This window comes from Zea mays, chromosome 2 (assembly GCF_902167145.1).
Source record: "Zea mays cultivar B73 chromosome 2, Zm-B73-REFERENCE-NAM-5.0, whole genome shotgun sequence".
Lineage (NCBI taxonomy): Eukaryota > Viridiplantae > Streptophyta > Magnoliopsida > Poales > Poaceae > Zea > Zea mays.
In genome coordinates, this window is record NC_050097.1 from 220,950,605 (window position 1) to 220,973,640 (window position 23,036).

General features: G+C 48.1%; 3 protein-coding genes across 3 annotated transcripts; 2 read left to right on the forward strand and 1 right to left on the reverse strand.

Moving 5' to 3' along the window:
- The first annotated feature begins 5,769 nt into the window (after window positions 1–5,769).
- LOC103649330 (disease resistance protein RGA5) lies at window positions 5,770–9,027 on the forward strand. Its single transcript, XM_020548637.2, has 2 exons — window positions 5,770–6,625; window positions 6,909–9,027. Exons 1-2 carry the CDS (start codon window positions 5,790–5,792, stop codon window positions 8,251–8,253), a joined length of 2,181 nt encoding a protein of 726 aa, XP_020404226.1. The 5' UTR covers window positions 5,770–5,789; the 3' UTR covers window positions 8,254–9,027.
- Window positions 9,028–9,237: 210 nt separating this feature from the next.
- Window positions 9,238–10,008, reverse strand: LOC100275021 (uncharacterized). Its single transcript, NM_001149232.2, has 2 exons — window positions 9,770–10,008; window positions 9,238–9,670 (listed from the first exon to the last, which is right to left on the reverse strand). Exon 2 carries the CDS (start codon window positions 9,646–9,648, stop codon window positions 9,331–9,333), a length of 318 nt encoding a protein of 105 aa, NP_001142704.2. The 5' UTR covers window positions 9,649–9,670; window positions 9,770–10,008; the 3' UTR covers window positions 9,238–9,330.
- Window positions 10,009–11,594: 1,586 nt separating this feature from the next.
- On the forward strand, window positions 11,595–17,012 carry LOC100283172 (protein Mo25). The gene is made up of 11 exons (NM_001156074.2): window positions 11,595–11,815; window positions 13,329–13,493; window positions 13,570–13,688; window positions 13,992–14,066; window positions 14,514–14,607; window positions 14,705–14,764; window positions 14,985–15,050; window positions 15,129–15,227; window positions 16,207–16,251; window positions 16,438–16,540; window positions 16,703–17,012. Exons 1-11 carry the CDS (start codon window positions 11,708–11,710, stop codon window positions 16,777–16,779), a joined length of 1,011 nt encoding a protein of 336 aa, NP_001149546.2. The 5' UTR covers window positions 11,595–11,707; the 3' UTR covers window positions 16,780–17,012.
- Window positions 17,013–23,036: the final 6,024 nt, after the last annotated feature.

The following is a 23,036-nucleotide window of genomic DNA, read 5'->3' on the forward strand; positions in this document are numbered from 1 at the left end:
ACTTATACATGTTGCAGTTGGCTGTGAAATTGACAATGAAAGGATGGAACTCATGTTGTCGCAACTGAGCGGTAAGGACATCACTGTTCATTGCTGCGGGCGGGAGAAGTTTGCTTGGTGGCAGTGGTGCGGTGGTGCCGTTGTCGCGACCTGTTGCCCCTGCTACATGTTGAGTTGCTCCCGCAGCCGAGGCAAAGGAAGAAGAGAAGGTGGAAGAGAAGGAAGCGATGATGTAAATTTGTTGTCTCCAATTCTAGCTACACGTTTTTTCTAATCAGATCAAAATTACTAAACTATTTTGTTCTGAATTCTAATTATATCATCATGAGAAAAATATTACTTCCAATCCATCATGATATCATGGCCACTAATTCTTTTACTGTTGTTTCCTTTGCTGTCGACAACATCCAGAGACTTGACCACGTTGATTATCTTTTATGCAGGACATGAGCTTCAGCCTCTTTGACTAGGCTACGCAGTCATCAGAGTATTGTTTTGGGTAGTGAAACTAGAGGAAAACCAGAATCATGTTTAGATTTTAACCTGGTTTTATGTTGGAAAGTACTGAAAGACTTCTACTTGTCTTTATATATTGTAATTCAGCCGTAGATTGCTATGCTGGTTAGGGTTTATGATGAACCAGAGTTTTTCTATCTTATATTATGAATTGGTTATCTTAAGTTTTCGGGTTGTTTAACTATTTTTTTTACATGTTGATATTGCTTTGTTCATCCTTATCCACCTACACTATAGCTATTTGCTATCATAAAAGCACGTGATAGCAGTTTGCCTCAAGTTATCAAGCTGATATTAATGCTTCATAAGATCTTGTGGTGCCTTTTATTTTAAACAATTTTAAATTATGCTCTATAAGTATATGAAATTATATATAAACAGGTGTTGTATATTTTATGATTATACATATATACCAAATGTTAGGACTTGGTTGTCAAAAAATATTCATTTAATTTCTAGCCTCTAAGGGGCTGTTTGGTTTTCCTGGCTAAAGTTTAGTCAGAAACATCCACCTTTAGTGATGTTAACAAAAGTATAGAATACCAATTATTGTTTTTTTGCATATCATGTATTTTATCATATTGATTTCGTAGCAACGCACGTGCATATACCTAGTTATTATTGAAGTCTTCATCATCATGCCTCGCGCACCACTTAGACTGACGAAGTCCAACATATTTCTCCCCCGACGAGGAGAGGTTCTTGGTACTGGTATTACTGGTATTGAATATAAGATAAATGTCCAATCGTTTGACTGCTACTGGATGAAAAAAGAATGTCACAACTTTAAAATGTGTACTTATTTATACTCCTGCACATGAAATAACTACTATACTCAGATTTCTCTTACATTCAGTTTTTTTTCTCAGCCATATTTTCATAATTATGTGAGTCGGGGGAGACACTACCGGAATCAACCTCTTCGCCGAGTGCCGGAAGCACTCGGCGAAGCCTTAAAAACACTCGGCAAAGGCTTTGCCGAGTGTAACACTCGGCAAAGAAGGCTCGGCAAACAGTGCATCAGCAAAGACTTCTTTGCCGAGTACTTTTTCTCGGGCACTCGGCAAAGATCTTTGCCGAGTGTCAGGGTGCACTCGGCAAAGAAAAGCGACCGTTACGGCGCCGGTTGACGGAGACGGCGGCTTTGCCGAGTGTCAACGGTGACACTCGGCAACGAAGATATCTTTGCCGAGTGTCCTCCTGGCAGCACTCGGCAAAGCAGCCTTCTTTACCGAGTGCCACTTGGGACACTCGGCAAAGAGCCCGCCAGGGAGGGTCCCCATGTCAGGCTCTTTGCCGAGTGCCAGCGACATAACACTCGGCAAAGAACCTAAGCCGGTGCCCAGGTCTGTGCTCTTTGCCGAGTGTTACACTCGGCAAAGTGACCAGTATGTACCTTTTTTTATTTGTTTTTTGTTTTCCATCCACACAAACAGAAGATATCACATATATACATCACAGATATCATCACAGACATAAATAGCCAACACAAACATAAAACCGTGACCACAAACATAAATATCCATCACAAACATAAGTGTTCAACACAAACATAAGTCTCAAACGTCGCAAGCTCTCACATAAGTATCAAACAGAAACATAAGTATTATACATAAGTTCTGAAGTCTAAAACAATGACTCATGGAGGTGGGCGGTTTGGCCGGGGTTGCGTTGGGCTGAACCCTTCCGGAGGGTTGTTGGATGCCGCCCCAGATTGGCCCTGCACAGAGAAGAGATAGCATGTGTTATACCAGATGCATTACAAACATCTAACTACAATTTTGATACTCACAGGAGTGTGGAAGAGAGTAGGGTCAACTGGGGGGAACAATGGAGGTGGCGGAGCGATGCCCTGTGCGGCGCCAAGGCTCTGCATGTACTGGAACATCTCCGCCATCCTCTGATAACGCTGCCAGATCCACTCTTGCCTTCACATTATCCTTTGACTTATCAGGAATGTCCATAATTGTTGCCCACAGTGCCTCGGCAACATTTTTTTCAGTGTGCATCACGTCAATGTTGTGTGGAAGGAGCAGGTCGTCATAATAGGGGAGCCGAGTCAAGCCAGACTTATGTGTCCACATATGCTGCTCACCATATCCCACAAAACCACCTTCTGTATTGGCCACGAGCCCATCTATCTGTTGACGAATTTCGGCACCAGTCATCGTTGCAGGTGGGCGGTCTGTCACTACGACACCTTTCGTAAAGTTCTTGATGTCTAGGCGGAATGGATGGTCAGCAGGAAGAAATTGTCGATGTTTATCGAAGGACGAATATTTGCCACCCTTTTTCAGCCAAATGAACTTGAGAGCTTCCTTGCAAACTGGGCATGGGAACTTACCGTGAACACACCAGGCACAGAATAGCCCATAGGCCGGTAAGTCATGCATGGAGTACTGGTACCAAACATGCATTCTGAAGTTTGTCTTCGTAGCTCGGTCAAACGTCCATACCCCTTCCTCCCAGGCACGTACCAATTCATCGATCAAAGGCTCCATGTACACGCCCATTTTGTTCCCCGGGTGTCCGGGAATTATCAACGACACGAATATATTCTGCCTTTGAAAGCACACACCAGGGGGGAGATTGATTGGGATAACAAACACGGGCCAACATGTGTACGGGGCAGCGCTCATTCCATAGGGATTGAACCCATCTGTGGCCAACGCAACACGTACATTACGAGCCTCTTCGGCTTTCTCACGGTGAATGTCATCAAAGTGTTTCCATGCTTCACCATCTGATGCGTGCACCATCTTGTCAGGATTGTATCGTTTTCCATTTTTGTGCCAAGTCATCTGTTTCGCGGATTCCTCTGTCATGTACAGACGCTGGATCCTCGGTACGAACGGAAGGTGTCGTAGGATTGTCAAGGGGATGTTGAGCTGCCTCTTTTGTCCATCACCAGAGTCTACCTCCATAAACCTAGACGAATTACACTTGGGACAGTACTTTGCCTCCGCGTATTCTTTCCTAAATAGCACGCAGCCCTTCGGACAAGCATGAATCTGCTCATACGTCATCTTGAGTGCACGAAGTAGTTTCTGTGCCTCGTACATGCTCTTTGGCAGAACGTGATCATCCGGAAGCAGACTCCCAATAACCGTCAACAAGCCATCGAATGCGTCTCTACTCATGCTGTACTGCGACTTGAACGCCATTACACGCCCAATGGCATCCAGTTGAGAAACCTTTGTCTGGCCGTGAAGGGGCTTCTGTGCCGCGTCGAACATGTCGTAGAACGCCTTTGCAGTCGGCTCTGGCTCTTCATCCATACATCCTCCCGTGTACTGTGCCTCCTGATAGTCGTTCAACATATCCGCTACCCCCGCATCCGCGTCATAATCCTCGACACGTTGTCTCAGCACCTCCTCTCTCGTACGATGCGCTTCACCATGAAATATCCACCGAGTATAGCCCGACGTAAATCCATTCTTCCAAATATGTTCTACCATGGTCTTCTTTGGTTTTCTTTTCCGGTTATCACATTTGCTGCACGGGCATGGGACTAGACTCGCTCCTTTAGCAGCTTCGCCATATGCCCGTTCCACGAAATCATCGGTCTTTCTAATCCATTCAGTGGTGACATCGTTCCTTCCTCTACGGCCCGTGTACATCCACTCACGGTCCTCCATCCCCTAACAGAAGCCTAGCAACAGAAAATTTCGGCAGCACCTCCCCTGCACGGGGAGGTTTCGAAATCCTGCAAATAAAACTATCAGCACGATGGCTGTCTTCCACGCATAATTCAACGGCACGATGGCCAGCAATCACACATATATATATATTCAATCTATGCATGTTTTAGAGTTTGACATTCTTTTTTTAATCTACTAGAAAAAAGGTTATCCACACAATGGAAATTCTAAGTACAGAATGGTTAGATATAATATAGCTCTAACTATCCATCACATTATCAATCACATGCTCAACAAAAATAAAGAATGATTTACCAAACGGCGGCGTGGTGCCGGGCGCGACGGCGGTTGAGGGCGAGGCGTGGGGACGACGGTTGAGGTCGGGTCGCGGCGGTAGCGGTGACGGGGCGCAGCGGTGGCGGTGACGGGGCGCAGCGACGGTGTCGGAGGGTGGGCGGGCGAGGGAGAGGGAGAGGGGCGCGGCGGCGTCGGCGGGCGGGCGGCTTTGGCGAGGCGAGGGGCGGCGTCGGCGGCGCACGGCGAGGCGAGGGACGGCGAGGGGCGAGGGGCGGCGCACGGCGGACGAGGGGCGGCGAGGGGCGGCGCACGGCGCACGGCGGCGAGGGGCGAGGGGCGAGGGGCGGCGCACGGCGCACGGCGGACGAGGGGCGGCGTCGGCGGCGCACGGCGAGGCGAGGGGCGGCGAGGGGCGAGGGGCGGCGCACGGCGGGCGAGGGGCGGCGCACGGCGGACGAGGCGGCGGCGCACGGCGAGCACCGGTGACAGAGACGAGTGAGAGGAAAGGAAGGAGAAAGGAGAAGTCGCGCGGGGCGTTTATTTCTCCTCTTTGCCGAGTGCCCGCGATCTGGCACTCGGCAAAGATTTTTTTTTTAATTTTAAAATATGTTTTGCCGAGTGCCAGATCACCGGCACTCGGCAAAGGCGGCTTTGCCGAGTGTCCACTGACAGGCACTCGGCAAAGATTTTTTCTATGTTCTTTGCCGAGTGTCAACCAACTGACACTCGGCAAAGCTATCTTTACCGAGTGTCATAATTTAACACTCGGCAAAGTACATTTAAATTTTTTAAATTTTGGCAACCAAACTTTTTGTGGTATGTTCCTACACTATGTAGACCTACATGTACCATTTTGAGACAATTAGAAAAGTTTTTTCTATAGCTAGTAGATTTAGTTCGTTTATTTGAATTTCTTCGGAAAATTCACAGTTGAACTGCAGGTCACTCGAAACTTGGAAAACCGTGCATGAAAAAATGATATTCATGTTACTTAGCATAAGTTACGACCGATTGCAGAAGCGTACCGGAAACTTCGAGCAACATGCTCACTAAACATGGCCGTGAACTTGGCATCCACATGTTTAAAAATTGTATAAAACACAAACAAAGTCAGAAAATCATGAAACTTGTCCACGTGTCATGATATCATATGTATAGGCTGTGATAAAAATTTTAGAATGTTTGGAGAAAGTTGTGAGACACTATGTGTAGAAACCTAAGAGATCCACATGAAATAACTCTTAGATTTCATGTGGATTCCGGTAGTGAGAGGGGAGGAAGAATCGCCTGTGAAGGAGGGAGGGAGGGAGGGAGGAAGGGACGTCCGATCCGAAGATGGAAGGAGCTGGGGAGGGGAGCGCCTTGACGGGGATGATGGGTCCTGCGCTCGACAAGCTCGCTAGCCTCGTTGACAAGTACACCGAGCTCAGAAACGCGAGGAAGAAGATGGAGCAGCTGAGGAAGGAGCTGATTGCCATCAACCTCGCGCTTGAGAAGCACGCGGCCATGGAGAACCCAGACGCGCAGGCGAAGGCGTGGGCGGCGGAGATGCGCGAGCTGGCCTACGACATGGAGGACAGCATCGATCTCTTCACCCACCACGTCGACCACGAACCGGCCGACACCGCCACCACCGGCGTCAAGAGGTTCTTCCTCCGGATCATCCGGAAGCTTAAGAAACTCCACTACCGCCACAGGTTTGCTCAGGAGATCAAACAACTCCACGACCTTGCCAACGAATCGTACCGGCGTAGGAAGAGGTACAGGATTGAGGAGGGCGGTTCAAGCCTCCCGCACGCGGAGATCGATCCTCGGTTAGAGGCGCTCTACGTGGAGGTGGAGAAACTCGTGGGCATCCAGGGCCCAAGCCAGGAGATCATTGGACAGCTCGTCGGCGAGAACGCAGCGGAGCGGCGGAGGGTTGTCGCCGTTGTTGGATCTGGAGGTTCAGGCAAGACCACACTTGCCAAACAGGTGTACGAGAAAATCAGGTGCCAATTCTCTTGTGCAGCCTTTGTGTCCGTGTCGCAAAAGCCCAACATGAATAGCCTCCTGTGGGAGTTGTTATCTCAAATCGGGAACCATGGTGGAGATTTAGGAATGATGGCAGTAGGATATTGCAGTGACAAACAACTGATCGACAGACTAAGATCACATCTTGAAAAGCAGAGGTTAGTAGTTTACCTTTTCATTCCGGTTAGCTTAATTCGGTACACCAACTAGAGATTTGTGATTTGCTATTAATTACACCAAATTTCTCTTACACAACAATAACTGGTTTAGCATGATGGCAATCCAAAGTCAAAACTATCTTCTACTACTGTCTACTAGTGTATGCCATACTCATATAGATATTTTCTTTTCATAAACTCTCGTAGCATTTTTACATGCATTCATATTCCTATTGCCTTTATACAGAACTGATTTTTCAACTGCTTCACAATCTGCTCTTAGGTATCTCGTTGTGATAGATGATGTTTGGACAAACTCAGCGTGGGAGACCATACAATGTGCGCTCCCTAAAAATGCCCATGCAAGTAAAATAATTCTGACAACACGAATCAACAGTGTAGGCCAGTTCTCCTGCACTCCAGATGAGGGTTTTATCTATCAGATGAAGCCTCTTTGCAGAAACGATTCTGAAAATCTGTTTCTGAAAAGGACACTATGTGATAAAGATAAGTTTCCTGCTCAGCTGGAGGGGATTAAAAACGAGATAATCGAGAAATGCGATGGTTTGCCACTGGCTATTGTTACTCTAGCTAGCATGTTAGCTACTAAACAGAGAACAAGGGAAGAATGGGAGAGGGCACTTGATTCAATCCATTCTACGCACAAGAAAGATAGTAGCCTGGAAGTGATGGACAAGATACTGTCTCTGAGTTACAGGGATCTACCTCACAACATGAGAAATTGCTTGCTGTATATCAGTACATTTCCAGAGGACCACACGATTTACAAAGATGCTCTAGTATGGAGATGGATGGCTGAAGGGTTTATCGCTGAAACACAAGGCTTTACTTTGGAGCAGGTTGCCGAGGGCTACTTCTACGAGTTTGTGAACAGGAGTTTGGTTCAGCCCATAACCTTGCGTTCAAGATATGAAATGCGTGGAGAAGGAGGTTGCCGAGTCCATGACATTGTACTGAACTTCCTCATCTCTCGTGCAGCTGAAGAGAACTTTTTAACTACGCTGTATGGCGCCCAGGGGGTTCCATCTTCAGACCGAAGGATTCGCCGGCTCTCTGTCTGGGACAGTCCAGAACACGCACTGGCAGTCTCTAGAGCGACCATGAATCTGTCCCATCTCCGGTCAGTTAGAATATGCAACGTTGGAGACTGGCCCGTGCCTGCTGTTCTAGACTTACCTGTCCTTCGAGTGTTAGATCTAGAGGGATGCCGTGATCTGAGGATCGTCGACCCTGACTGCATTCTAAGCTTGTTTCATCTGAGGTACCTGGGTTTCCGCAGCGCAAGTGGTGTCGTGCTACCGGCTCAAATAGGAAATTTACACCATCTGCAGACCATCGATTTAAGCGGGACTGGAGTGACACAGCTGCCAGAAAGCATTGTCCAGCTCAAGCGACTGATGCATCTTGTTGGGCAACGGCTCATCATGCCAGACGGGTTTGGTAGCATGGAATCCCTTGAGGAGTTAGGTACTATCGACTGCTGCAAGTGCCCCGTCAGTTTTGGGGAAGACCTGGCACTTCTGAGCAGGCTGAGGGTGCTCCGAGTGACCGAGTGGCTTTCGTCGGGGTCGAAACAAGTGACATGGAAACCAGAAGGAAATCTTTGATGTCATCCCTCTGCAAACTCGGAGGAGACAACCTTCGGCGTGTCACTATTATCGACCTCGCTGGCGGTGGAGATTGCTTTGTGGAGTCGTGGCACCCTCCTCCTCGTCTCCTCCAGAAGTTCATCCATATCAGTCAGCAACAGCACTTCTCCAGGTTTCCAGAATGGATCAGTTCCTGCCTATGTGATCTCACCCACCTGGATATAAAGGCCGAAAAGATGGAAAGGGAGCATCTAAGTGTTCTTGAACACCTGCCCGCCATCCGTTATCTATACCTTTTCGTGAAGCGAGTCTCCGAAGACGGGCTCGTCATCAGCCACAGCGCGTTCCGATGTCTACGGCGTCTCGAGTTCTGTAACTTAGATGGACCTGGTTTGATGTTTGCAGGAGGCGTTCCAATGCTGGAATGGCTGAGGCTCGGGTTCGACGCGGATAGAGCGCAATCGACATACGGCGGTCTGGAGGTTGGCATCCAGCGCCTCTCGTCTCTCAAACATGTCGTGCTCATTGTCTGTATGGTTTCTGAAGGCGGTGATGATCCAGCGGAGCAAGCCGTCTGGTCTGCCATCAATGGCCAAGTAGAGATGCTCCCCAATTCTCCGACGGTTGATATCCGGTTTCGTAGACGGAGTCAGCTGCAGGCAAGCTCAGAATAAGGAGCACGAAAAAGACGATGATGTTGGGTGTCGCCTGCTGTAGTATGTTGCTGCTTCTGCTTGTTGGCAAAATGGAATGCTGACACTTCACAGTTTACATGTTCAATTGAGGTTAGCTTGTAGATTGTCGTCCCAGAAGGGAAGGTATACACACATTTTTTTGGGTTAGGGAGGGGGGGACAACCATAAAATGTGTGTGGATGTGCTTGTAGCCATTACTTGTATGCTTTTTGTAAAGCACAATATAGATAGATGCATATATGTGTGTGCATGCAAAGCTATGAATATCGACACTCACACTTGTACATTAGCTAGATGAAGGTCTCGACAGAGCAGAGCATAGTACACATCTCTGGGAGTTGGGACACTGTAACGGGGATGCTGCAGCCGAAACTCAAAAGCTACATGCATGTCACTTGGCTCATCGGCGCAGGAAGCAACGCAGGTCCATCACGCGCAGCACCTTGAACCCGTCCAGGCTACACCCTAGCAGCAGCCTCGGCTTCTTCGGCGCCGGCGGGCAGCGCGGGGGGCGTTCGGTTCCAGCGCCACTCGCCGTCGCCGACGACAGCGGCGAGAGCTGCCGTGGACCTTCTTCGTCCTCGTCGCCGCCGTGGGAGTAAGACCGCTTCAGCTTCAGCGGCCGCAGCTCCACCAGCTGCGGAATGCTAACATCTTCTTCTTCTTCAGACACCTGCCGGATGGTTCTCTTTCCCAGAATCTTCCGCTGGAGACCCATGGCGAGCTCGGTTTGGTTTAACCTGCAATTAATGCGCAATAGCGGAGTAGGAAGCGAGATTGTTAGCTCAGGCGAGCAGAGATGAACCGGCTAGGAAAGTTTAGTTGCTCGTGCATGCTACCAGCTAGCTTGTTGGAGGCTCTTGCTTTGGACACCAAGCAACGGATATGACAGCAGAATGTGCGTGCTTATAAGCAAGCAAGCAGAGCAGCAGTTGCAAAGAAGGGAAAAGGTGGAGTGGAAAAAGGAGTTGCCATTGAAGTGCACGAGTGAGCGAGCATCATGTCAAGGAACCAGGAGGGAAGTTGCACAACAGATGAAAAGCGGAGAGCTCTTTTCGTTGGTTAGAATGAAAACTAGGCGATCTTCTTTCCGTAACACAGCATATGATGAAAACGGAACGATGAAAGCGCCATTTGAGAGGGGAGGGGAGGGAAAATGCCTTGGCTGATCACGTGAGCAGCAGCTAGCCAAAGTGAAGGTGAAAGAGGAATAAAGGAAAAAGAGGACGACGAGAAAAGCACAGCTTTGTCTTTGTTGAAAAGGAAACAATAAAAAAACACAAAGAAAAACACTGGGAATGTGCAAAAGGAAGCCTGATTTGGCTGGATGCGTTCTTGAGTGCACTGTTTTGGAGGGAATGAGAATACTAAGGGCTTGTTCGGTTAGGGGTGGATTGAGGGGGCTTGTATAGAGGGGGATTTAATCCCCTCCAATCCTCCTCAAACCCCTTCAAACCGAACAAACCCTAATAGGGGTGTTTGGTTTCACGAAACACTCCATCTAAAATGAGTTGATGCATCATGAATACATTCCTTAAAATTTGGATGGATAACTTTATTCCTTATATTATGTAAGGCCTAAAATTGGTAGAAAAAATAATGATGATGATGAAATAAATAAATTGATTAATTTAAGGTAGTGTTTTAGGGATTTTTGAAACCTTTGGATATTATTGGGATTCTCATTCAAAATTGAATGTCCAATTGAATAGAATTAAGCTAGCCAAATAACAAAATAAATAGATGTAGAATTATGCACCTCATGAAGGAGTTCTTGCATTTGTACCTTTGTACTCGAAATTTTGAGACAGGTTTAAGTTGGAAAAGTAGAATTTGTAGCACCCAAAATCCTATTTTGGAAACTAAAAAAAGTTCTCCAGAGATTTCCTTTTGAATTAAACATCATACTTACCTTATTCTTGAAGTTAACCTCTCTTAAAACAAATATAGTTCTAATAAAAGATTTAATAAAAGTACCCCTATATGAATTTAGTTATCCCTGTGCTGAAATAGACATTTATAATTATTCTCAAAAGGATTTTATAAACTAGAGATTTTAATTCTTAAAATACATATTCTCTATTTTAGCGTGTATGAATTTCATATTTAAAATCATTTGTTTAAATAGTATAATAAATAAAATAAACTAAAAAAATCATATTCATGTGGGAGTACTTTTATTTGTGCATTTATTTTTGAAGATGAAACTCAGACCTAAATTCAAAGTACAATTTGAATTTGAAATAAAAAGGAAGAACACATAAATAGAAAAGAATAAAACACATAAATAGTAATCGCTTTAGAATGTCAATGAATTCATACAATATTTGATAAATAATATTTAATGAATGTGCTTTATATATGTGTCTATATTCATTATCATCCATTTTAATATGGATATAAAAATAAACAAATAAACCAAATAATATTGTAGAACGGAGGGAGTACTACAAGGGAGTACTACACACGGTAAGTACTGAAATCTGGTGAAATTTCTCGTTCTCGGTGCTAAGCGAGACAAAAAATAGGTCCGATTTTTGGTGTATTCTGATTTTGAATTTAAAAATATAATAGTCAAATTTTGGTCAACAAAACGGTTTTTAGAAAATATAAAACGAAATTGTAATCCTGCTACACAACAGGAAGTTTACGCGACCACCGGTTAGAAACGGGAAGTTGAAGTCGTCGTCGTCAGGTTACGAGCCGACGAAACTGACAGACTGTAGCAATAATTGGTCGCTCCCCGATCCATCTGGGTTTCGCCTGCCAGCGGCGAGATGTCCTTCTTCTTCCGGGCCGCATCGCGGCAGCGCCCGTTGCCGCAGGAGATCGCGCGCTCCCTCAAGGACTCCCTCGTTGCCCTCGACACCAAGACCGGCGCCAAGGTATATGCGCGGCTCTCCAGCATGTCGCTCCCGCATTCTCATCCGCTCCGTGGCCCGCCCGATCCGCGCGTGCAGGGTCCCCGCTAGCGTCTTGTCCACCCCAACCGGGTCGCCTTGGGTGTTGTCAACGATTTTGAGTTGCTTTGTTTGTGGACTTAGTGCGGAGTACCCTGGATCCGTCGCGTTATTTTTGTAGACTCCCTGATCTTGGTGACAGACTGACAGTAGTACTCCAGTTCTCTGGTAGTTGACGAATGTTGCTTCGCAACCAACCAGAAGTAGAGATTCTGCTGGTATTGGCGGGGCATTGCCTGATAGTTTGTTAACTGTCAGGGTGGTTTTCGGTGGTTCGTCTGTCTCTTTAGAATGTCGCTCAATTTTGTCTTTTTAGCATTAATGTTTCAGAAAATTACTGACTTGTGGGTTGTAATGGGGTCCGTGGGGTTGCAATTCTCACTGGATTGCACATTTTCCCCCTCCATGCTGGTGGCGGTAAAGGCATGCTGAGGTGAATTAAATCGAAAAAGGTAACTTAACCTGACAGTTTGTTTCTACCTTGTGTGAAGGAAGTTTGGTCTATACGTATACAAAGGTACTTTTTTTGCGATAGCTATACAAACATACACTGATTAAGCAGATTTCACTCATTTGTTAGATGTAGTTATCAAGTTATTAATTATGACACCCATGGTTTTTATGGATAGAGCCTGGCTCTAATTCTGGTAAAATAAAAAAAAGCAACGAGCTTAACTTCTTAATTGGTTAATTGGAAGGATTCCCCGATCTAATTAGACGTTAAAAATAGATTAGTGCCTAATGTGGGGAAAGGTTAGGTTTTCCTATGAATGGACCCTTTACTTTTTTTAGAAATCCTAATTATTCTTGATTATGGATTGAAAAGAGATGTTATGAATTGAATGTGTAAAAGAAACAGTATATTGATAAAGAGACTGTATTCCAAAGTCAAAAGAGCGATTGGCCTGCAAAAATAAAAGATTTGTTCTTGTTTGTTTTATAATTAGAACAAACATAAACTAATTAGATAGAAAAGGAGCGGAAAAAGTATGGCGAGACAAGACGTTCAACTGCAGCCTGGATGCCTAGGCGTTGGACCATCGCCTGGACGCCTAGGCGACGCCCTTAAAACAGTGATGACATCAAGAGGACACTTTTTCTTACTTGTTCATCAAATGTATAACAGTATAAGTTAGCAGTTGGGATCTGTTTGCACATAGCAATATAGCATTGAGCTTTGACATACAACAACTACAAGAGCCAGATCACTTCTGAATCTGCACTTCTGTCATTTACTCATTTTCTTCTTTTTAACACTGTTCGCATAGAAATAGAGATGTATGCTGAGCCTGCTTTAAACTAGAACCTGTTTACTTATTTAATTTACTGTTTTAGTTGTTCTCTGATTGATGTGTTGTGCCCGTATAGAATTCTTGTGCACACTGAACACCATGGTACAAAAGGCATGTTGCTCATGAATTTGTGTGTGAGCTGTTAGGCTCTCGAGGATGCTGAGAAAAACATACTTACATTGAGGCATACGCTTGCTGGCGATGGAGAAGTGGAACCAAATCAAGAGCAGGTTTTGCAGATAGCCCTTGAGATTTGCAAGGAGGGTGTTCTTTCCCTCTTTGTTCAGAATCTTCCTTCATTGGGTTGGGAGGTATGCTACATTCACGAATTGAATGCAATAACCTTTTTTTCACTCAGTTATTAGCCTTTTTGGTTCTATGTTGCAGGCTAGAAAGGATCTTGTCCACTGCTGGTGTATTTTGTTGAGACAGAAGGTTGATGAAAGCTATTGTTGTGTCCAGTATATTGAAAATCATTTTGATCTTTTGGATTTCCTTGTTGTTTGGTAAGGCCTATCCCTCAATTTATGAATTCGAACACAACCAATTTGAGCATGCTGATTCATTTCTTGGTGGGAATGCAATTGCAGAAATATATAGATGTCTGATTGCTACATGTAGCTTTTTATTTTCACCACTTATACTTGCATAGTTGTATTATATTGTGTGTTTGTTTATGAAATGCACCTTTAGTATGTGTGATACTTTTACCACTTGCATAATTTTTGTTTGTTTGTTTATGAACTGCTCCTATAGTATATGCCATTGTAATACTCTTGTGCTTGATTGATTTAACTATGTTCTACCAGCTATAAGAACTTGGAAGTCGCGTTGAATTGTGGGAACATGTTGCGAGAATGCATAAAATATCCTACACTTGCAAAGTAAGGCTTGGAAATTTTCGTTTAACTATATTTTTTGTTTCTTAGTGGCTCTGCAATAGTATACATTTTCCAGCATATATGCCTTTGTCTGACATGTATGTTTTTAGAAGGATTAATTGTACACATGTCGCTCTACTTTTGCAAAATCAGATGGTTAGTTCATTTTGACATGAAAATGAAATAGTTTCTAACTTTTCAAAACTGGAGTGGCATATTTCTAATTAACCCTTTTTAGAACCTCTGGCCCTCTGTAGTTGCATGCATGGACAGATATAGACATATAGTACATAATACAATCACCAAAAGAAGCAGACATGCAAATGAACTCTGCAGTCTGCAGCTATTAGATTTTTGCAATAAAACTAAAGCAAACAAACAAATAGATGATTTAATTAATTCTGCAAATGATTAATTTTTCATACATTTGATTTTGTAGTGCTCTTTCAGATATATATTGGAGTCAAGCAGCTTCGAGTTGTTTTTCCAGTATGTTGAATTGTCAAACTTCGATATTGCATCTGATGCTCTGAACACTTTCAAGGTAAATCTAATGTTGTCAATTTGATTTTTAAAATAAAAATTTGGCTTTATGTTTGCTTCTTCAAGATTGATGTTCTCTATTGCCAATATGTTTGCAGGATTTGCTAACCAAACATGAAGATGCCGTCTCTGAATTTCTGAGCTCACATTATGAACAGGTCAGCCGAATGATACTTTTCTGTTGAATAAATGTAATCCATAATTTTAATGTTCCTTCCAATTAAATAAGTGTACAAATAGTTTTCCTCCACCCTGTTCCTTGTATTTTGTACCTTCCTCCATGCCACCTTTTGCATACGTTGATTAGACTTTTAAGTAATAATTGTTCTGTTGTACTATTAAAATTTTCAAGCAATGATCCATTGTATGCATGTGCAGTTTTTTGGACTCTACACAAAACTTTTATCTTCAACTAATTATGTGACACGAAGACAATCAGTGAAGGTTAGACTATTTAAATTGCTAATTCTTGTAGAGTACTAAAATTAACATGATGCTTAAATTCACTTTGCTGCATGCCAGTTTCTTTCAGAGTTTCTGTTGGAGGCCCCAAATGCTCAAATAATGAAGCGTTACATTTTGGAAGTTCATTACTTAAACATTATGATGGGCCTGCTAAAGGTATTAGAGTATTAGTTATAAAATTCCTTGCTTATATTTAAACGAATCAGCAATGATATTGATCACCCTTCTCATTTCTTGTGTTTCTTGATTTTCCCTTTTAGTAGTAGTTATGACTTATGACATTATAGTGCCATTTTCTAGTGAAAATAATGATGAAGGGCAGGTCTAGGGCAGTGGTGAGAGCTGTGTCATTGACTCACCAGGTTACGGCTTTACGGGTTCAAAGCAGTCTCTCCGTATTTGCCGGGGAAAGGCTTGTCACGGTTTATCCCTTCTCTAGATCCTGCTCATGTGGGAGTGGGAGCCTCTGGCACTGTGTCTGCCCTTTTTTATCTAGTGAAATGAACGGTGGATGTTACTACCATGATACATGAGAGGCTCTGGTATCTTTTACTGGCTTTTATATATCTTGCCAAGCAAAGGTCATCCTGAGAGGCTAAGGTATACGTATAAAACTATACTGTTGCAATTGTTCTTTAGTGACTCCAGAGACCTAGCCATCCAGATCTAAATGGCTTTCTGTTCATAGCTAAAATGCATAGCACCATTATTCATTTTCAACACTATCATTTTATTTCTCCGAGCTATTCATGTACTGCTTGGATGCCAGTCTTCTTGACTCTAAGGTTATCTCCATCAGTTTACTCATCCTCATCTCTTATTTCAAACTACACTATGTGAACAATGCAGTCTATAGTACAAACAGTGTTTTGCACAGTCACATGCACGTTTTGCTGGCTATACCCTAACAGTAAGGATCCGAGCAGTTTTCTTAGTTTCTAATACTAAAGTAGTTCAAATATACACACTTGCAAGAAACAAGTGCTACACATTTTCTTCTTTTAGGACAACTGGGTGATGAAAACAGCACAGATTAGTCATAGATAATTCGTTTCTCTCTTCATAACTAGTGCCCATCTTTTGACGCCTATGTGCATCCTTTGTTAATGCCTATACTAACTGATGTCTTTTGTAGGATTCAAGCAAAAATATCAGGATATGTGCCTTCCACATTTTTAAGGTAACAAGTTTCAGTTTCACGCTGGAAAGTTTCATATGTTTACCTTTTCAGTGGCTTCACACTCGATCATGCCTTGCTGCTTGGGTTGGACTGGCTGTTGTTTTCAATCCATCATAGCTTTGTGTGAGCACTACGCCGTTACCATCTTTCTGGTTCTGGAGGTTTATTTTCGCCGCATGGATGCAGGTATTTGTTGCCAATCCAAACAAGCCTCGTGAGATTATTCAGGTTTTGGTTGAGAATCACAGAGAAGTGTTGAAGCTACTCCACAATCTCCCCACAAGCAAAGGTACTACTGCTGTATTGTATACTTACAACTTAACCCTAGCCCTATTCTGTGACCAAACAATTGATGCTAGTAATAGAGTAACCAGATATCATGGTTGGAACTCGATGTTAAGATTTCTGAGTGATGCGCATTGGAGCGCTAATAACGTGTCCCATTTCACAGGTGAAGATGAACAGCTTGATGAGGAGAGAGATTTAATTATCAAAGAAATCGAGAAGCTTGTGCGGTTGTCAGTATAAACCCTCAGGAAATTCGAGCGTATCCTTGAAGACATACTGTGCAATATGCTGCCTTGTATAGAGCTTGTTTTTCATGTATGGAAAAAAAGTTTGGCCACAAATTGCATTCTTCACGAGAACACTTAGCATTTCTGTCAGAAAATTATTTTCGTGTAGCAGAATTTGCAACAGGAATAATCTGCATTATGGTGTGGTGTTGATACCATTAAGGATTGGTGAAAGTGCCTGCCATTTGAAATGGGTACGCTTGTCATGTTTGTTTTGATGTCTAAAGTTTGCACATTTTTTCTTGACAACTTGAGGGCTGTTTTGGTGACCAAGAAAATAAAGGGAGGCCATAGGAAGGAATCCTTTTGCTATTCAAATTCCTCCTCTTCATTGTTCACCAAATCAGCCCTGAGTGAGATTCAAGGCACAGGGCACACACACTATACAGCTCAAATTATCTAGGCCAAACACGTCTACGAATACGAGTGAATCTAGAAACTATTTTCTATCCTTTCTATGTCTGATACATGTCACGTATGGTATATATTTTTATATATTTGCGATTGGTTACTGTGGGGATTATAGTTTACATTACAGGTAGGAAGGAATGAATTGAATTCGATCGTTTTGGATTTCTGAGCGGAGCTGCCAAGCCAGCACTAACAGGGGTAATACTGGCTGCAATGAGGGGACTATAGAACTAACCGAATTTCCGTTATTAGTAAAAAACGTATTGGCAGTACGTCGTCTAGTAATATTTTTGACATATGAAATCATGCATCCAACGTCGAATCGAGCAAACATTTAACGCATGTGATAGTGATACCATGGCAATGATAAATCTCTAGCGACTATATATGGTTGCCAAGCCAGCACTTAGCTTCCGTGTTTTCACGTGGACAAAACACACAATTCTCTAATAGGGTATTTGATTTGAGAAATAAATTAGTCTATCATTTTCTCATTTCTCACTTTTTTTTGTTTGATTTGTGGAATAAAATAAGTTGATCTATTATCACATCATTCCTCATAGTTAGTTAGTATTAATGTATAAAATATAAGAAATGAGTTCATTCCACCAAATTTGAAAAATAAACTCATGATGCACCACATCAACTTAGATAGAGTAATTCATCAAACTAAACACCCCCTTAAACTGGTGACCAAACAACAAGGTAGGTAGCTAGCTAGGGTTGTCCACTTGTCCTTTCCAATTTTTCATGCGTGCGAGTTATACCCCACAACAACTAGTAGGGGGCCTAGGATTTTGGCCACATTCTAACTCATGTATAATTTAATATTTCATTGGTTGGTTGGGCAGTAAATATGCCTATATATACATAGGCTGGATTCTACAGGTGTCGGGGACCATAATTAGGGGTACCCTCAAGACGCCTAATTCTCAGCTGGTAACCCCCATCAGCATAAAGCTGCAAAGGCCTGATGGGCACGATTAAGTCAGGGATCAGTCCACACGAGTGACTCGATCACGCTTCACCCGAGCCTAGCCTCGGCCGAAGGCAGCCGACCTCGAGAGACTTCCGTCTCGCCCGAGGCCCCCTTTTTATGGCGGACACATCACCGGCTTGCCCAAGGTCTTGGCTTCGCTCAGAAGCAACCTTGACTAAATCACCACACAGACTGACCAAACTGCAGGGGCATTTAACGCAAAGGTGGCCTGACACCTCTATCCTGACACGCGCCCCCGGCAGAGCCGAGAGTGAGTCTGACAGGCAATCAGGCCTTGCCAAGGGCGCCACGACGAACTCCGCTCCGCCCGACCCCAGGGCTCGGACTCGGGCAAAGACCCGGAAGACGGCGAACTCCGCTCCGCCCGACCCCAGGGCTCGGACTCGGGCAAAGACCCGGAAGACGGCGAACTCCGCTCCGCCCGACCCCAGGGCTCAGACTCGGGCTAAGACCCGGAAGACGGCGAACTCCGCTCCGCCCGACCCCAGGGCTCGGACTCGGGCTAAGACCCGGAAGACGGCGAACTCCGCTCCGCCCGACCCCAGGGCTCGGACTCGGGCTAAGACCCGGAAGACGACGAAACTCCGCCTCGCCCGACCCCCGGGCTCGGACTCCGCCCTGCCCTCGGCCGAACGACTTCCGCCTCGCCCGACCCCATGGCTCGGGCTCGGCCTCGGCAACAGAGGACAGTCTCAACCTCGGCTTCGGAGGTGCCCCCACGTCACCCTGCCTAGGGCACAGACCCGCCACGTCAACAGGAAGCGCCATCATCATCCTACCCCGAATCGACTCAAGTCACGAAGGACAAGACCGGCGTCCCATCCGGCCAGCTCCGCCGGATGGGCAATGATGACGCTCCACAAACTCTATGACGACGGCGGCCCCCAGCTCTCTTACGGAAGCAGGGCGACGTCAGCAGGGACTCGACCGCTCCAACAGCTGTCCCTCCGCCAGGCACCGTCGCACCTCCGACAGCCACGACATCACGCCAGCAAGGTGCCAAGACCTCTCCGGCTGCCACATTGGCATGTACCTAGGGCGCTAGCTCTCTCTCCGCTGGACACGTAGCACTCTGCTACATCCCCATTGTACACCTGGATCCTCTCCTTACGACTATAAAAGGAAGGACCAGGGCCTTCTCAGAGAAGGTTGGCCGCGCGGGACCGAGGACGGGACAGGCGCTCTCTTGGGGCCGCTCGCTTCCCTCACCCGCGTGGACGCTTGTAACCCCCCTACTGCAAGCGCACCCGACCTGGGCGCGGGACGAACACGAAGGCCGCGGGACTTCCACCTCTCTCACGCTCGGCTCCGGCCGCCTCGCCTCTCCCCCCTCCGCGCTCGCCCACGCGCTCGACCCATCTGGGCTGGGGCACGCAGCACACTCACTCGTCGGCTTAGGGACCCCCCTGTCTCGAAACGCCGACAGTTGGCGCGCCAGGTAGGGGCCTGCTGCGTGCTGACGAATAGCTCCCCGTCAAGCTCCAGATGGGCAGTCTCCAGCAACCTCTCCGGCCCGGGACGGTGCTTCGTTTCGGGGCTCTAGAGTTCATGTCCTTCGACGACAGCTACGACATGATACTTCTTCCACCGCCGTGCGACCACGACAATGGCGGCCGACAACCCGCCCGCCGGCGGCGGAATCGACGACGTCTTCCCCGCGTGGTGGAAGAGCTATTTTCGGGCTCGCTCCGTTCTCTCCCCCGCCAACGGAGGGGAAGGCGGAGCCGTCAAGGCCAGACGGGAGGCCGCGCTTCGTCAGCCGTCGAGCGAATCGACGCCCCCGACGCCCCGACGGAAGGCACGCCGGGCGTCGACCTCGTGTTCGAGACGGAGGCGAGCGCCGTCCCCCCGCGGCACGCTGACCCTGAGCAAGAAGACGACGCCGGCGCGCTCGCGGAAAGCCTGCAGGACGTCGCCCTCGAACCTGAGATGACGGCGCAACCAGTCCCCGATGTGACTACGTCGCTCCTCGTCGACCAAAAGGTAACGACTAACTCCCATCTTGCGTCATTTCGACTCGGCCTCCACCCGCCAAACGACCTCGATTTGGCGGGCGCTCTCATTGAGGCGAGTGCAACCCCGCTGAGGTTCTGTATGCGGTCGCCTTGGGACCGACTGACGGACGTCTCGACCTACGGGCCCTCTGGGTCCGGGGAAGATGACGACCCCGGCATCGGTTGGGATTTCTCCGGACTTGGCAACCCCAGTGCCGTGCGGGACTTTATGACCGCGTGTGACTACTGTCTGTCCGACTGGTCCGATGGAAGCCGCAGCCTTGGCGACGAGAGCTGCGGCCCGAGCCGCGAATGTTTCCACATCGAGCTGGGGGATCCCACCGAAGGCAACCATCTTGGTATGCCGGAGGATGGTGATCTCCCTAGGCCGGTGCCTCGCGCTGACATCCCACGGGAGCTAGCTGTGGTCCCCGCTCCGGCGGGGGGTTACGACCCACAACTCGAGCAAGTCCGCGAGGCACAGGCCAGGCTCAACGAGGGAACAGGAGCGCTTGAGCCGATCCGTCGGGACGTCGGACAGGCATGGGTGGGCCAACCCCTGGCCGGAGAAATACGTCATCTGCCCCAAGGTCTCCAGCACCGCGTCGCCAACGACGTCAGGATCAGGCCGCCGCCCGCATCCAGCGGGGTCGGTCAGAACCTGGCAACCGCAGCAATGCTCATCCGCGCGATGCCGGAGCCGTCAACCACCGAGGGTCGGCGGATCCAGGGAGAACTCAAGAATCTCTTGGAAGGCGCCGCGGCCCGGCGGGCCGAGAGCACTGCATCCCGAAGGCAAGGACATCCCTCGGAACCTCATGCCGCGACTTCCCGATTCATGCGGGAAGCCTCGGTCTACACCGGGCGCACGCGCAACACCGCGCCTGCGGCCCCGGGCCACCTCGGCAACGAGCACCATCGACGCGACCGTCGGGCTCACCTCGACGAAAAGGTGCGCCGAGGCTATCACCCCAGGCGTGGGGGACGTTACGACAGCGGGGAGGATCGGAGTCCTTCGCCCGAACCATCCGGTCCGCAGGCTTTCAGTCGGGCCATCCGACGGGCGCCATTCCCGACCCGGTTCCGACCCCCGACTACTATCGTAAAGTACTCGGGGGAAACGAGACCGGAGCTGTGGCTCGCGGACTACCGCCTTGCCTGCCAACTGGGTGGAACGGACGACGACAACCTCATCATCCGCAACCTCCCCCTGTTCCTCTCCGACACTGCTCGTGCCTGGTTGGAGCACCTGCCTCCGGGGCAGATTTCCAACTGGGACGACTTGGTCCAAGCCTTCGCTGGCAATTTCCAGGGCACATACGTGCGCCCCGGGAATTCCTGGGACCTTCGAAGCTGCCGGCAACAGCCGGGGGAGTCGCTCCGGGACTACATCCGACGATTCTCGAAGCAGCGCACCGAGCTGCCCAACATCACCGACTCGGATGTCATCGGCGCGTTCCTCGCCGGCACCACTTGCCGCGACCTGGTGAGCAAGCTGGGTCGCAAAACCCCCACCAGGGCGAGCGAGCTGATGGACATCGCCACCAAATTCGCCTCTGGCCAGGAGGCGGTCGAGGCTATCTTCCGAAAGGACAAGCAGCCCCAGGGCCGCCCATCGGAAGAAGCCCCCGAGGCGTCTGCTCCGCGCGGCGCCAAGAAGAAAGGCAAGAAGAAGTCGCAATCGAAACGCGACTCCGCCGACGCGGACCTTGTCGCCGCCGCCGAGTATAAGAACCCTCGGAAGCCCCCCGGAGGTGCAAACCTCTTCGACAAGATGCTCAAGGAGCCGTGCCCCTACCATCAGGGGCCCGTCAAGCACACCCTCGAGGAGTGCGTTATGCTTCGGCGTCATTTCCACAGGGCCGGGACACCCGCCGAGGGTGGCAGGGCCCACGACGACGACAAGAACGAAGATCACCCAGCAGAGAGGTTCCCCGAGGTCCGCGACTGCTACATGATCTATGGAGGGCATGCGGCGAGTACCTCGGCTCGGCACCGCAAGCAAGAGCGCCGGGAGGTCTGCCCGGCGAAGGTGGCGGCGCCAGTCTACCTAGACTGGTCCGACAAGCCCATCACTTTCGACCGGGCCGACCACCCCGACCATGTGCCAAGCCCGGGGAAATACCCACTCGTCGTCGACCCCGTTATCGGCGATGTCAGGCTCACCAAGGTCCTGATGGACGGGGGCAGCTGCCTCAACATCATCTACACCGAGACCCTCAAGCTCCTGCGCGTCGATCCGTCCTCCGTCCGAGCAGGCGCTGCGCCCTTCCACGGGATCATCCCTGGGAAGCGCGTCCAGCCCCTCGGGCGACTCGACCTCCCAGTCTGCTTCGGGACACCCTCCAACTTCCGAAGGGAGACCCTGACGTTCGAAGTGGTCGGGTTCCGAGGAACCTACCACGCCGTGCTAGGGAGGCCATGCTACGCGAAGTTCATGGCCGTCCCCAACTACACCTACCTGAAGCTCAAGATGTCGGGCCCCAACGGGGTCATCACTGTCGGCCCCACGTACAAACACGCGTTCGAATGCGACGTGGAGTGCGTGGAGTACGCCGAGGCCCTCGCCGAGTCCGAGGCCCTCATCGCCGACCTGGAGAACCTCTCCAAGGAGGTCCCAGACGTGAAGCGCCATGCCGGCAACTTCGAGCCAGCGGAGACGGTCAAGGTCGTCCCCCTCGACCCCAGTGGCGACATCACCAAGCAGATCCGGATCGGCTCCGGGCTCGACCCCAAATAGGAAGCAGTGCTCGTCGACTTTCTCCGCGCAAACGCCGACGTCTTTGCGTGGAGTCCCTCGGACAT

Coding starts and splice junctions, on each gene's coding strand:
- LOC103649330 (XM_020548637.2), top strand. CDS start 5,790: ATGGAAGGAGCTGGGGAGGGGAGCGCCTTGACGGGGATGATGGGTCCT. Junction 6,626..6,908: donor TCACATCTTGAAAAGCAGAG/GTTAGTAGTTTA, acceptor ATCTGCTCTTAG/GTATCTCGTTGTGATAGATG.
- LOC100275021 (NM_001149232.2), bottom strand. CDS start 9,648: ATGGGTCTCCAGCGGAAGATTCTGGGAAAGAGAACCATCCGGCAGGTG.
- LOC100283172 (NM_001156074.2), top strand. CDS start 11,708: ATGTCCTTCTTCTTCCGGGCCGCATCGCGGCAGCGCCCGTTGCCGCAG. Junction 13,494..13,569: donor TTCCTTCATTGGGTTGGGAG/GTATGCTACATT, acceptor TCTATGTTGCAG/GCTAGAAAGGATCTTGTCCA. Junction 16,252..16,437: donor GTGCCTTCCACATTTTTAAG/GTAACAAGTTTC, acceptor GCATGGATGCAG/GTATTTGTTGCCAATCCAAA.